General features: G+C 43.2%; 1 protein-coding gene across 4 annotated transcripts in view; it reads right to left on the bottom strand.

Moving 5' to 3' along the window:
- Positions 1–15,797, bottom strand: part of PKM (pyruvate kinase M1/2) — a 43,641-nt gene that overhangs the window by 21,153 nt on the left and 6,691 nt on the right. For all 4 annotated transcript variants that reach the window (XM_043523396.1, XM_043523395.1, XM_037910607.2 and 1 more), the window contains exons 2-3: positions 6,384–6,544; positions 5,296–5,387 (exon numbers count right to left, since the gene is read on the bottom strand). In XM_043523396.1, coding sequence (XP_043379331.1) covers positions 5,296–5,387; positions 6,384–6,525 — 234 coding nt within the window. In that variant the 5' untranslated portion in view covers positions 6,526–6,544. The remainder of the gene's footprint in view (positions 1–5,295; positions 5,388–6,383; positions 6,545–15,797) is intronic.

Genomic DNA, 15,797 nt, shown 5'->3' with positions numbered 1-15,797 from the left:
AGATTGCTGTCCCCTTCCCCCATGCCGAGTTACTCCATCAGAGTGGAATACAGTGCAGAATTTAAGCTTTCAGTTAATGAAGATTACTCATTGTTATGAAGGCCATGTGTATGGACAAGGTCTTACAAGAGTTAACTATCAGTATAGTTCAAGTGGTACAATTCCCTTAGGGTGGGTACAGTTATGTTGTGTACTTATACCAGTATTTCCCTTCCAGTCAGGAAGCTATCTGGTAAGAGGCACCTTGCTGTGTGTGGTGTGGGTAACAGTCCACACTAAAATTGTATTAGTAGAAATATTTTGGCAAAGTCACAGCCCTAAATATAGCTATATTCATACAAAAGCTGTTTATAGACCAGCCTAAGTAAATTCAGTTCTGTCAAGTGTGCAAAGACAGCCAAAACCAATGGCAGGCAAGTGCAAGTAGTTCACTTTCTCTCAATGGGTACTAACATGGAAGCCCAGTGCTGGTTTAAAGCATCAATATTATTTTGTTATTAATTGTTTTAAACAGAAGTTTTTAGCCAGTATGCTTTACCTTTGGATGCAGTGGACTGCTCAGCTGCCAAGAATTGCCAGGGTGAAGAACTAGCACTCCCCTCCTCATAGCACTGGGAACACACACACACACACTCACACTCTCTGGCACCAAAAGCCCAAACTGCCTTTTAAGTGCCACAACCCCAGACTGTCTTCCACACCAGCCAGAGGCCAAAAGATCTGGATGCTGCCTACCCACATGTAAGAACCTCCAGCTTTCTACTGACAATTTCAGCAGTGCTCCAGAACAAAAATGGCAAGGTCTGAAGAGACAGTTTAGAAGAGCATAAAGTTGGACAGAACACATTGTACAAAACTGCAGGTTGAGTCTGAAGCTGCTACAGAATTCAGGTCCAGCTTGGCACAGTATTACATAGGCCAGGGGTGGGCAAACTTTTTGGCCCAAGGGCCACATCAGGGTTCTGAAAGTGTATGGAGGGCTAGTGTAGTGTATTAAATTGCTCCCCGCAGGAATGTGCTACTCTCAGTTGCCAGTCCTGGTGCTCTGAGCAGCATGGTAAAGGGGTGGGGGGGATTGGATAAGGGGCAGGAGGCAGTTGGATAGGCATGGGAGTCCTGAGGGACCTGTCGGGGGCAGTCAGGTGACGAGGAGCAGGGGAGGGTTGGAAGTGGGAGGGGGCCAGGCTGTTGCACAGCCCTCCCTACCCAGCTCTCCATACACAGTTTTGCACCCCAATGTGGCCCTTGGGCCAAAAAGTTTGCCCACCCCTGAACTAGAGGGAAAGGAATTTGTTAGTTAAAAGGAGGTGGACAACCTGAGCTGGCAGAAGCCAGCTCATTTGATCACTGTTACAACAGTGATGTTACTACCAAGTTTACATGAAGTTCCACACTCCATCAGAGGCTTTTATTGGAAGCTGCTGGAGGAAGTCTATCCAACATCCAATAAAGCTTTAGACCTTTTACTCATCGTGCTTTTGCAATGTATGGTTTGGTATAACTGGGATCTGGTTTTTGGTCTACTCATTTTTATTACAGCCACTAGTATGGTTACAGTTTTTTGCACTCTTGTACAAACAATGGGATAGGAAAAGAGATCAAATTAGAAAGGGTGTGACATTTGATCCTGAAAATAGATATGGTAGACAAGCATGGAGAAAGCAAAAGGTTAAGTATTCAAGCAAATATCAGTGATCTCCAGATTAAATAAGAACTGAAACAGAAACAGGTCTGCAGACTATGCAGTGAAAAAAGTGCCAGGCAAGTAGCATCAGTTTTTAGACTGTATGTAGGAATGTAGGCAAACTTGGAAGGCAGCAATACAATCAAGTTTTCAGGAGTATGTAAACCTTGTGAACCTCAGTTTTTGGGAGTAACTCAAATCACACAAGGTATATAAACCTAATGAATATTCCTGAATTGTAAAAAGAAAAGGAGTACTTGTGGCACCTTAGGGACTAACAAGTTTATTTGAGCATAAGCTTTTGTGAGCTACAACTCACTTCACTGGATGCATTCAGCGGAAAATACAATGGGGACATTTATATACATAGAGAACAAGAAACAATGGGTGTTACCATACACACTAATGAGAGTGATCACTTAAAGTGAGCTATTACCAGCAGGAGAGTGGGGGGGGGAACCATAAAATGGGAGTCCAGGAAATAGCTGAAGGATTAGTGTGGGGAGAAGTTAAAGTTGAACAGCCTGTTGTGGCCTGAGGGGGTCAAGAAACTTTGCTATACATAAGACTGGAATCTCTGCATTACCCTATACATCCATCCATCCAAGTTAGGAGTACAGCATTCCCAAGGGACAGATAACTGTTGAAAGTGCTGAGATTATGAAAGGAGAAAAATAAGTCAAGGCATACTTCTTGCCACACACATGAGCAGCTTCTGGCTCTGGCCATGGTCAGAAGCCCAGCCACTGACGCTATTCCAATGGTTAGATTTTTCAGTTTTCTGTAACTTTAAAGGTCAGCATGTTTGTGGTTTCTGCAGTGTGTGTGTTCATTTTAATGCCCTGTGCCCTTTAAAGTTCAGGGGAGGGCAGGAGGCCAAGTTGTAACATAGCTTGAGGTGCTTACTTTGTCCTATCGAAACCACAGCCCCTGACATTTTGAAGGCTAAAGGACAGTCAACATGGAGGCCCTGGGCATCACTGCAAGGGAAGCCATATTTGGGAATGGGATCACTTCCACATCTCAGGTCACAAAGAGGAATCTAGTCTATTTATATAAACTCTGAGGGGGCTTGTCTTTGACAACAAATGGTTTGCATTTCTTATGATCTTATTCCTCACATAAATTTAACATAGTGCTTTCAAATGCCAGAGCATGATGTCCATAACGGTCAGGGAACATACCTCTAAAAACTAGCAAGCCAAGCAACAGAGACCCAGGACTTATTTGAAGTAGTTAAGAGTTTGCTTCTGAGACATGGAATTGTACTAGTCAGCAACTTGCATGGCCTACAACAAAATGCATAACTTTAATAGCACTCTGCTTATTTCTGTAGTAGATCAGTGTTCGCTGAATAAAATTCACGTTAACAGCAAACCAGTGGCTGAGGAAGAAATGGAATTTCATTCCACTCCAGCAGACCTCTATACTGACTCGGAAGTAGTTAGGTTATTAGAACTAAGCAGTCAAAAAAGTCAAGAGAATGTTAGGAACCATTAGGAAAGGGATAGACAGAAAATATGAAAACACTACATAAATCCATGGCACATCCACACCTTGAATACTGTATGCAGTTCTGGTCATCCCATCTCAAAAAAAAAAAGATTAGAATTGGAAGAGAAAGGCAACAAGAATTAGGAGTATGGAACAGCTTCCACATGAGGAGAGAGTAAGAAAAGACTAGGACTCCTCAGCTTGGAAGAGAGATGACTATGGGGGATATGACAGAGGTTTATAAAATCATGAATGGTGTGGAGAAAGTGAATAAGGAAGTGTTATTTACTCCTTCGCATATCACAAGAACCATGGGTCACCTAATGAAATTAATAGGAAGCAGGTTTAAAAACAAGAGTAAGTACTTCTTCACACAATGCAGTAAGCCTGTGGAACTCTTTGCCAGGGGATGTTGTGAAGGCCAAAACTATAACTGGGTTCAAAAAAAGAATTAGATTAGATCAATTCCTGGAGGATAGGTCCATCACTAGTTATTAGCCAAGATGGGCAGGAATCCAACCCCATTCTCTGGGCGTCCCTAAAACCTCTGACTACCAGAAGTGGGGAGTGGATGACAAGAGATGATCACTCAATGATTGCCGGTTCTGTTCATTCCCTCTGAAGCATCTGGCTCTGGCTACTGTCAGAAGACAGGATACTGGGCCAGATGGACTCTTGGTCTGACCCAATATGGCTGTTCCTATGTTTGTTTTTGTTCCTACCCAACCTAATTTTAAGTGGTAGTTGGAAGGACTTAAAGGATACATAGTAACGAGTCAAGTGATTTAGGTTTCATGTTTTTTTTTTTTTAAAAAGGACTTCCTTCAGAGGCAATGAAGAGGCAAAGTCCATGCTTCAAGGATCTTGAAACTGGTCACCTGTATGCCAGCTGTGTCAGTGACCTATTAGTTTAGTACTGAAATCCAGACTCTGCAGCAAACAGAATACCCTTAGAAAAAGGTTTTACAGGCTAGCATTTGCTAACACACTTAAGGGATTGTAAGGAAGCGTGCACACATACATACACATACCCGCTTTCCCAGCAGCTTTCATTTATGCCTATTACAAGAGACTGCAGCTCAAATAGGTTGATTCAATTTAGCCAGAAAATTCTTTAGAGCAGGGGACCTCATACTCCTGCATACTTAAAAGCAACTTCAGTAGAGTGCAAGAACAGAGCCCTCTTGATATAGTAGTGCTTTATGACAAGCTGGGGAAGAATCAGAGATTTAGTAGTTGTTTAACTAGAAAAGTATGCCCACGTGTAGTAAACTGTCATAAGTGGCAAATACCAAGGTTAATCAGCCTCCAGTGAACTGTAAGCTTGAGACCTGCAATGGGACCCGAACACCATGGGACCTCACTACAAGTGTCAGGTTCAGGTGAGGAAAACAACAACTTGCATGGCTCAGATCATCTCTGCTCACCTTCTCCTGCCTGTGGGGTATGTGAAGCAGCAGCTGCATGCCCTGCTCCTGTCAGCCACTGCCACCTTGCTGTGCTGGATTGAGTGTGCTGAGGCGTTTCAGTGCAGCATACCTCTCTCTACAGCAGAGACCAGCTGGCAGCAGCCAGCCGGAGTGAGGCTGTGCAGACCCAATGGATATGCTACAGATGATAGTACTGACCCAGGTTCAGGAGGAAGTGTCAGTTTGGATCTGAAAACAACTCAACCCTCTCAGGCTGGGTGGGCTCAGGTCATACTTTAAGATTAGGAAGAAACAAACCTCTCCTGCAAGTGTCTAAGGATGACAGTTTGGGTAAAGAAGATTCTAGCATGATATTTTTTTGGGGGCAGAGACATGTACAGGGAGAGGGAGAGAGAGATCACCCTAATTTTGTTCCTTTGCTTAGCATGGCCAGTTGTGCATGTTTTGACTCTAAAGTTACTGATGGCAAGACACCTTACCAAGTGTCATAAAGGAACCGGCACATACAGGATATCGATGTTAACTTGTCTTTTGAAAGAATGCATAATTTGTGATTAAGTATCATCTTCCCACTGCCTACGGCTGGAAGCTTGAAGCAGCACACACACACCTTGGACCAAGTATCTTGCCCTACGAAAGCACTTGTGATTAAACATTGTCCTGATCCAGCAGACTCTCTGCCCTTACCTCATGAGTTCCATGAGAGAAGTTGAGACGGGCAACATTCATTCCAGATTTAATCATTTCTCTCAGCATTTCCACTGAGCGGGAGGCTGGGCCTAGAAGGAACCACAGTTTTATTACCAATTGATTAAGTTTGTTACTGACTTTTAAAGGCAAAGATAGCAAAACCAGAAACTGTTCTAGGTTTGTGGGCTATTTCACAAGGTAGGAAGGGGTGAACCACATATCCACAGATGATGTAAAGGGACTTGAATATCTGAAGTGACATGTCTCCCTGCTTGCTGGGCTTCTGGAAATTGCTTGCATGCCCTCAAACTAGCTCAGATGTCTCCATCTATCTTAGTTTGTACATCTGTAAAGACTGACTGCACTCCAACTAAGGGCCCTTGTAACACACAAATGCAATTCCCAAGTATTAAAAGAATTCTTTGACCCTGGCTGTATGTTACTCCCATAGCCAAAGTCTGCTGCATACAGCATTACACTAGATCTTTACTACTGCATTTTCAATCTGCCAGTTTAGATTTAGTGGGGAAAAAGGGATAATGATGCTGCAAAGAAAACTGTCTGCAATAGCTAGAAGAGCATTTCACTTTGAAACACAAACTCCTAGCAGTCAATTCCCTAGCTGCACATGAAAGCAGACAATTCTCTGCCATTAATAGAAGCAACTCCTATCCATCTCTTACTTTGGGCACAAGTTTGTATTTCAAGCTACTTTAACTATCATTGTGCAGCATGCAGGAAGACTGGTGCAGAGATCAACAGTTTATTTTTGCTTCAGTCTCCAAAGTAGGAATGGTGTACTTAGTGGCTAATCACAATTTTATATTTTGTAGTAGTGGATAGGCTCTCTTACTTCTGAAGCCAGGATTCATGCAAACTTGAGAAAAGGATATGGTTGCAATACTCATGAGTTCACCCATGCTCCTCATGTTACAGAGAGGTAGTGAAGTTAAATATTTGCATTTTTTCCTTAATCTACTCTACAGATCTTTGAGAACACTGAAGTCTTTGGGGCTGTTCTTAAATTTTATATTAGGAGACAGCTGCAATTACCCACCTCCCCTAGGGTGTTAAGAGTCACATACCAATAGTGCAGATAATGCCGGTGTTTCGTGCTGTGATTGGCTCAGAATCAATGTCCAGACGGCACATATGCTCCAGAAAAGTGTCTGCCATGGCAGCATGTAGCTGCTGGGTCTGGATGAAAGCATCGTGGTGCTTAGACATGGTTGCTGGGATTCTTTACCTAGGAGAGAGGTTAGAGTTATTTTAGACTGGCAGGTAAATCTAAATAAATTTGTTTAGCAGTTCTCATACACTAGTACACTGAAAATTGAGCTGGTTGAGATTAAAAACAAATGGCAGTAAGCAACTCTGCATGAGTGTTTAAGTTATATACATTCCATTTTACATCATTTCTTGGGTAATCTCAGCACAGATTGGTGTTAGTTATTGAATCAAACTATTGATGTGAAGCCCTAATACTAGAAACCAAAGATTAGGAAGAGTGCCTGGTAAATTGCTGGCAGGTGGTGGTTATGAAGTGAAATATTAATAATGTCTTCTACAGCTAGTTTATTTGGTCTCCTTGTAGTGATTTTAGAGGGTATTTTTAATGGACAAGTGTATGGATTTGCAAACATATTAATGTAACCCAAGGCCCAATGTAGGCCTTAATGTAATGTAGGCCCAAGGGAAGCCCCTAACTGATCAGATCAGGAACCAAATTTGCTTAATACCATAGTAAAGATTGTTTAAGGGCTTGTTTATATGGCACCACAGGTAGATATGCCAGACTCTTGTATAATAAGCAAACACTGCCTGACCCGATCATCTCAGAACGCTGGACTTCCTTAGGGCCTGTCTACATGATGCTCCAGTCCATACTACAGGGGTTTGAACAGTAGAGTGCTCTAACTGCCCCATGTAGACCCTGCTGGCGTAAACAAAAAAGGTACCAGTGTGTGTTGTCCTGTGGACTACATCAACATGCACTGGGTACCTTTTTAGTTTATGCCAGCAGGGTCTACATGGCAGTTGGAGCACTCTACAATTCACACCCCTGCCTGTAGGCCAGTCTTCAAGTGTGCTACTATGAAAGTGCACAGGTATTGTCACTGTACTGCAGAGTTCCAGGAATGCTTACACTTTGGGGTTAAGCGTAGGAACACTTCCTGCAGTTGTGACCAGTTGAGGACTCAGGCAACAGCAAAACTGACCACTACTGTAGTTTTCTTACAGTTAGTCCAAAATACATTCATATTTGTGCTGCTCCCTCATCCTTACTCCCTTAACCTGTTTCCATTCTCTGCCCTCAAGTATCTACAGACTATAGTAGTTATACCATTGTGAACATTATAGTACCAAAGTCTTGTTACAGAAAACATGCACATTGATGTACAACTTAACAGGTTCATTTCTGAGCTGAAGTCTCTTCTATACCCAAGTGCCTAATCAACATTATGGATTAATCCTGTAGGAGAAGTTTAAAACCAACCCTTTAAGTCGGAACAGCTCAACAGGCTTAAGCTTGAATAAAACCCCCTCAAGCTGAGGGTGTCTGAAGGAGACACTACCTGATCATTAGAACAGCACTGTGATAAACTTGGACAGAATTATACTATGGAATCAGATAAATCTCCTGATTCTGATCTTTTCTGGGGGCCTAAATAAGAGGAAATTGCACCCCCCTCAGTTCTTGAGGCCAGCCAGTCTATGTTGAGACTAATAATCCTAGAACAGATTAACCCTTTTCGTAACACCAGCTAAGGGTTAGTCTACACTGGCAATGTTAAACGTGGCTTTAATGTGGTTTGTGTAGTCATGGCAGAGTGCTGGAAGAGCTCGATTTAAAACCAACCAACCAAAAAACCTCTACGAGGGGCATGGCTCCCAGCACCGGGGCACTGTCTACGCTGGCACTTCACAGCACTGAAACTTGCTGTGCTCAGGGGCATGCGCGCGTGTGTGTTCATACCCCTGAGCGAGAAAGTTGCAGTGCTGTAAAGTGCCAGTGTAGACAAGCCTTAAGACACAAGTTGTTTGAATTGCTTTACCATGAGGTTCTAATCAGACAGATCTGAGATAAAAGCCTGGGCCTGGTTAGTCTCAAGCAAGGGTTCAGTTTACTGCCTTAGGCTGCCAAAGGTGAGCTGGAAGGCAACACTTCCACTTGATGCTGGAGCTAGTCATTACTAAGGACAGAGAAACAAGGAATCAGGTATGTGCAACACCAAGTTGTATGAAAGGTGCCAGTGAAGGACACTGAATTGAGAAACTTCACTTTGCTTGTCAATAGATATTCCCAGCTGAAATGGTCATTCCTCAGCTCTTTCAATATCAGCACCACTCCAGCCTCCCCATCCCCACTGAATTCATATGCAACCTAAGAAGATTCCTATTAAAGACATTTTGATTTAAAAAAATATAAAGTTAACATGGCACACGTTAAATGGGTAAAAACTGGCTAATTGACTGGCTTCGAAAGGTAATTAATTGTAGAAGGGCAATAGTCATCAAGCATGTGTTTCTACAGGAGTCTTACAGGGAACAACTTTCATTCCTATGTCATTTAACATTTTTATCAATGACCTGGAAGCCAACAAAACCACCACTTATAAAGTCTACAGACAATACAACAATTGGGAGGGTGATAAATAGGGAAGAGGGCAGGTCACTGATTCAGAGCAAACTGGATCACTTGGTAGACTGGGTACAAGAAACAATATGCATTTTAATTCAGCTAATGTAAATGTATGCATCTAGAACCAAAGAATGTAGGCCATATCTACATGATTGGCGATTCTATCCTGGGAAGTAGTGATACAAAAGAATGCAGGGGTCATTGTGGCTAATCAGCTGAACATGAGATCCCAGGGAGAGGCAGTGGCCAAGAGCTAGTGAGATCCTGGGATGCATAAAAAAGGGACTCTCAAGTAGGATTAGAGAGGTTATTTTACCTCTATTTGGCACTAGGGTCAGTGCTGCTGGAATACTGCATCCAGTTCCAGAGCTCACAATTCAAGAAGGATGTTGATAAATTGGAGAGGGTTCAGAGAAGAGCCAAGGCCTTGTCTATACTGGCAAGTTACTGTGCAGTAAAGCAGCTTTCTGCAGTGTAACTCCTGACTTGTACACACTGCCAAGCCACTTTGTGCGCAGAAACTCCTCAGCTGCAGTGTTGCAAACCCCCCCCAGAAAACACCACACCTCGAGTAGAGAGTCATAAGCCTTAAAGCATAGAGACGCCAGCACTGTATTGACAGTGTAAACATCTTACAGCACAGAAAGCAATCAATTGGCCTCCGGAAGTGATCCATAATCCCTCATGTGGCTGCTCTTCTCATTGTTTTGAACTCTACTACCCTGGAGACAAGTGCCCCCCCTTTTCAAAGCTCCATTTCTGACAGACATTGCATGCTGTGCTGATCTGCTCCAGGATACAAAGCAAACCATTAATGTGGAATGGTCCTGCTGTTGAACACAAGCGTGCATGTGTGAGAGAGACAGTGCACGTGTGAGAGAGACCGCTGTGCAGAGAGCTGGGAGCGGATGTTGGGGTTTCCCCCTTCCCCCAGGACTGGTTGCTTCCTGATGCTGTCTGAACTTACAAGACAGCATGCTGACACACACTGTCCCCCGAAACACACCATCTCCCCCCCATACACACACACTCCCTGTCACACTCTACCCTCCCCTGCCTATTTCAGTTGAAAAGCAGCTGGCAATGTAGCATGATGTCCATGAACAATGGGATTGGGAAACCTGCCTCATGTGATGCTGTGCCTGCCCCATGAGGCATTGCAAACTCTTCCCAAAGCACCCTGTAGTCAGTTACACAGCCACCACAATTCACTGCTCTCTTTACAGTTGCAAGAGCTGCTAATGTGGATGCGCTCCACGGTCACAAGGAACACAGTAAAAAGAAAAGGAGGACTTGTGGCACCTTAGAGACTAACAAATTTGAGCATAAACTTTCGTGAGCTACAGCTCACTTCATCAGATGCGTTCAGTGGAAAATACAGTGGGGAGATATTTTCCACTGAACGCATCCGATGAAGTGAGCTGTAGCTCACGAAAGTTTATGCTCAAATAAATTTGTTAGTCTCTAAGGTGCCACAAGTCCTTTTCTTTATATAATTTGAGTAATCTGCCACCTTCACCTAGATAAGTAGCTTTTTTGGAATGCAGTCTGACAGCAAGTTAGGCCATCTGGTTTTTTATCAGATCTATTGGGGGGGGGGGGGGCGCGGAAATCACACTTCATAGTGTCTGTAGGGTGAACTTCCTGCACACAACAGGGACTCCCTGCCTTCCAGGCCAGAAATTCCTGGGTGCTATTCTCCCATCTCCCTCTCTGGCAGGGACTTCCTGTAACTCCCCTCAATCTTCCTCCCTGACGGGCTGTTTGCCTCCTACATATGCTGCAACACGAGGGTCCCCCAATGTAGGCCTACCACCTTCATTCCAGGTTGCCCCATTCCATTAACGGTCTGGGAGATTGTTCACACACTGAACGACTATCAAACTATTGGAAGGATGAACAGGGGTATTGTTATGCTAGAAGGCAATTAGTAGGTGACAACAACCAGTTTGATCTATACACTATTGCAGAAGTGCTCGTGGCTGTGCTGAAAAGGTGACAGGCATTCCCATGTCTCCCATTTATCCCCCCCCCCCCAAAATTTAAAGCTCTGGCCATTGAGGCCTAAAACATTCCCCAAAGCGTTGAAATTGGTTGGATGCAATGTTCCAGTGTTATTGCATTACATAAGACAAAAATCATGCTGAATGTAGCACGCTCAACCAATGAAGGAGGACCCATTATGATCATCTAGTCTGATTTTCTGCATAAGACAGGCCTGCCAGTGAATTCTGCCTATTAACTCCTGCAGAGCCAAAAATATTACTGGTGAATTTGAGACTATACTGCTCCACATGGTACTTGTGTGTATCTGGATTCATAGATTATTCTGAACCATTGCCTATTAAAATAACTAAAATAAACACATTCCCAACTTCCCCCTCTAATTAGCATTTACAGCAGTAACCTGAACTTATCCTACATCATGGACACTGGGAAAAAGCAGGCAGAACTTACTGTAAAACCAGTAACATTGCCTGTTAGTCAAATGATAGTGTTAGTTGTACCTGTTAGCTAGATCAGGATATTCCGCTTTATCAGTCATTAAGGCTAAGAGATTTAGAGTCCCAACTGTCAGTTAAGAGTTTGGATAATATGGACATAAAACAACTTTGCAATTGGCATTATGACTTCACCTACAGCCCTTTGCAGAAGAGATATCCACTATGATCCAACCACAATGTATTAAGCATTGCTGTCACCGGAGAGCACATGCTATTTTAAGACAGTTCACTCAGGAAGCTTAGCTCCTCCCTCACCCACCTCTGCCAGTCAAGCCTTCCAATTTCTCTGCATCTACGTGCAGTTTCTCATGCAAGGCAGCCCTGACTCACTACATCCTCATTATGATATAGAGAAGTACAGCAATGACACAGGCTACTGAAAACCTCAGTATACCCTGGCAAGTAGTCTCTTATCCAGCCCCATGGGAAAGTGCTGACTCACTGAGTTAGAAATAAGAAAAGGAGGACTTGTGGCACCTTAGAGACTAACAAATTTGAGCATAAGCTTTTGTGAGCTACAGCTCACTTCACTGGATGCATAAAAATGAAGGCACATGAAAGTCTGCCCATATTAGAAACACTGCAAGGTTACATTATGATACATGGCTATTCCAGCATACATAGCTTAATGTTTCCCAGCAGCATGAGGCGGTGGTACAGAAGGAGAGACCTTAGCTCCTTCATATCAAGCCACTTCCTCCCCATTCTTACGTAAGATTTTTTAGATATTAAAAACAAAGCAGTTCCCTGAAAAGGCAATTTCACACATGAACACAGTGTCAGACTTCCAGATCCTGCAACCGATTAGGCTGCTTTTGGTCCTCTGATGGATTTGTTTAGTTATTTCCTACTGGTTGGCCCGACTTTAAAATAGGAAATAACTTCTGGAGAGTGGAGCAATTCTCAGATCTTACTAAGAAGAAAGATGGATTTTGCAGAAGGGGAACAGTTCCCACAGCCAGTCATCATAGCCTAGATTTCAGGTGCAAAGCCTCTGAAGAGTTCAAGCAAAACCTTTATATTATGTAGCACCTTGTAAAGTCTAAATCGCTGAATGCATTAGGGAGTAGTATAATGTATATTCTCATAAATGAATGAGAAGGAACTGTAGCAGCAAAAGTTCTCCCCATGCCCACTGACATCAATAAGTCAAAACATGCACTATTTGAAGCATCTCATCTCATTTGGTTCTGTACAAGGGATGAGCAATTGAGATGGAAACTGACAGTCCACTGGCTGAGTCACAAGCTTTTCAAAAAAAAAAAAAAAGGGGGGGGGGAGAAACCCATTACAGTAATTTACAAACTACTCTAATTTAAATTTCTGTATTTCACACTCATTCTGTGATACGATCACTGCTTTTTAAAAGAGTTTCATTTGAAGTCAGAATCCCATTAACTACCATCTTTTCCAATGCAATTCAAGTCAGAGAAACAGTGATCACAGGCATTGTGACACCTTAGCTTTTCTGGGGCAGGGAAGTTGGAGGTGGAAAGAAAAGCACCAGCAAGAACATGGAAAGTGTGTTTTCCTGCATGTGGCTTTAGTTTTGCAATATTGTGCCCTACGTTTTTGCACTTCCTTCCTACAGTGCATTTCTATGAAACGTTCACTGAACTCTGCTGCAGGTTAAGATTTGAGTGCTATGTTTGGCATTTTACAGTATTTTAGAAATTTTTGCAAGATGCAGGTGGGCATGGCTTGCTCAAGACAGTGACGATCTTATAAGAGTAGGAATAAAGCAGACACACAACTAGTAAATCCCAAGTTTATTATAGAGCCTAGCCTCACATGTCTCTGGCAAGATGCACTTACACATTTGAACTGGTCTGTCCAGTGTTTGTTCAGAATTAATATGTTTTTTGATATTAAAAGGACGACTGGCCTGGGATATGCAGCTCTTGTGCTGCTGCTTAGAAGTATCTAAGAAGGTAGAAGGTCAGATCTCAGTTGCTTCCCTTTACAACATTAAAATGAAGGTGACTGGTTAGGAAAGGGTACAGAAGGACAGCCATTATCCAGCACTGGAAGAGCTTAGACAAATTTCTTGTAACAGAAGGAAGTAGTTACAAGTTTTGATCTGTCACATTGCTCCTCAGCCAGGTAAACCTCTAGAGGCAGAAATGGAAGGAACAAGGGATGGAGGTAAGTCAAATCCCAATAACTGCACATGAGGAAGTGGGAGACAGCAGTTATTGATTTTACAAAGGGGATCCATCCCTGGTATTTGGCACAATGAACATAAGAAGGGCCATACTGGGTCAGACCAAAGATCTACCAACAGTGGCCAATGCCAGGTGCCCCAGAGGGAGTGAACCTAACAGGTAATGATCAGTGATCTCTCTCCTGCCATCTATCTCCACTCTCTGACAAACAGAGGCTATGGACACCTTATCCATCCTGGCTAATAGCCATTAATGGACTTAGAACTGGATAAATTCATGGAGGCTCTTTTAAACCCTGTTATAGTCCTAGCCTTCACAACCTCCTCAGGCAAGGAGTTCCACAGGCTGACTGTGGAATGACGTTCTAAAAAGACAGCAGCCAACACACTCCTCTTTGAAGCCCACAATTAAGGAAGTTCAACAAGGCCAGGAAGAAAGTACAATCAGAAGAAGCATCTTATTTGAAGTTAGCCGAGTGCATGCCAACCCACACTGTGGCTTGCCAGCAAGATTTAAGTGATTGGTCTAGGATCAGAGAACACATCTCTCCACACAGGTGGGAGATTATGTGATTATTTCACACATGCAAAAGATATACCTGCCCATGTCATATACACTTAATTGGTTAATCTCCTGGCTAAATGTTCACTGTCTCATCTCATAATACAGCTGTTGAGAAAGTACTAAAGGGAAATTGAGTTTATCTAAAAGTTTGCACTTGGTTAATCTTACCTCAATTTTTAAACTCACAGGTGTTTTCCCCACAGCATAAATACAAGCATGCAGGCCCAGAAGAATGTTACTTAGGTAGCTACCTCCACACTCAATGGACAGTTGTGGGGGATTTTAAGAATCATAGAGTCATAGAATCATAGAATATCAGGGTTGGAAGGGACCCCAGAAGGTCATCTAGTCCAACCCCCTGCTCGAAGCAGGACCAAGTCCCAGTTAAATCATCCCAGCCAGGGCTTTGTCAAGCCTGACCTTAAAAACCTCTAAGGAAGGAGATTCTACCACCTCCCTAGGTAACGCATTCCAGTGTTTCACCACCCTCTTAGTGAAAAAGTTTTTCCTAATATCCAATCTAAACCTCCCCCATTGCAACTTGAGACCATTACTCCTCGTTCTGTCATCTGCTACCATTGAGAACAGTCTAGAGCCATCCTCTTTGGAACCCCCTTTCAGGTAGTTGAAAGCAGTTATCAAATCCCCCCTCATTCTTCTCTTCTGCAGACTAAACAATCCCAGCTCCCTCAGCCTCTCCTCATAAGTCATGTGCTCTAGACCCCTAATCATTTTTGTTGCCCTTCGCTGGACTCTCTCCAATTTATCCACATCCTTCTTGTAGTGTGGGGCCCAAAACTGGACACAGTACTCCAGATGAGGCCTCACCAGTGTCGAATAGAGGGGAACGATCACGTCCCTCGATCTGCTCGCTATGCCCCTACTTATACATCCCAAAATGCCATTGGCCTTCTTGGCAACAAGGGCACACTGCTGACTCATATCCAGCTTCTCGTCCACTGTCACCCCTAGGTCCTTTTCCGCAGAACTGCTGCCTAGCCATTCGGTCCCTAGTCTGTAGCGGTGCATTGGATTCTTCCATCCTAAGTGCAGGACCCTGCACTTATCCTTATTGAACCTCATCAGATTTCTTTTGGCCCAAACCTCCAATTTGTCTAGGTCCTTCTGTATCCTATCTACCACTCCTCCCAGTTTAGTATCATCCGCAAATTTGCTGAGAGTGCAATCCACACCATCCTCCAGATCATTTATGAAGATAAAAGAAGTATTCTTAGGCCTATAAGAGCCAGAAAACAGACTGCATGCAGGTAACATGACAGGTCATGCAGTGGATTCTAGTTTTGCTGCCTCTGGAGATTCAGGTTTAAGTCAGCTTGAACTATGAGTGAAGCAAGTCTATGGGTCTTCTACTAGCCAAGTACAAATTTATTCATATAAAAAAAGCCAGTCAGTCATGCTGACTTGATCTTGTACAGCCTGTACAAACAACTCAGGACTGGTACAGGAAGAGTAAGGAAAGGAAGGCAGGAGTGAGATGAGTTAGTGGTGTGTTTAGGAATTCAATCCCTCATGAGCAGGGAGTTTACTACCAATATTTACAAAAAGAAAAGGAGTACTTGTGGCACCTTAGAGACTAACCAATTTATTTGAGCATAAGCTTTC

This window comes from Chelonia mydas, chromosome 10, assembly GCF_015237465.2.
Source record: "Chelonia mydas isolate rCheMyd1 chromosome 10, rCheMyd1.pri.v2, whole genome shotgun sequence".
Classification (NCBI taxonomy): Eukaryota; Metazoa; Chordata; order Testudines; family Cheloniidae; genus Chelonia; species Chelonia mydas.
Note: the sequence above shows the minus strand (reverse complement) of the source record. Positions and strands in the feature narration are given on the sequence as shown.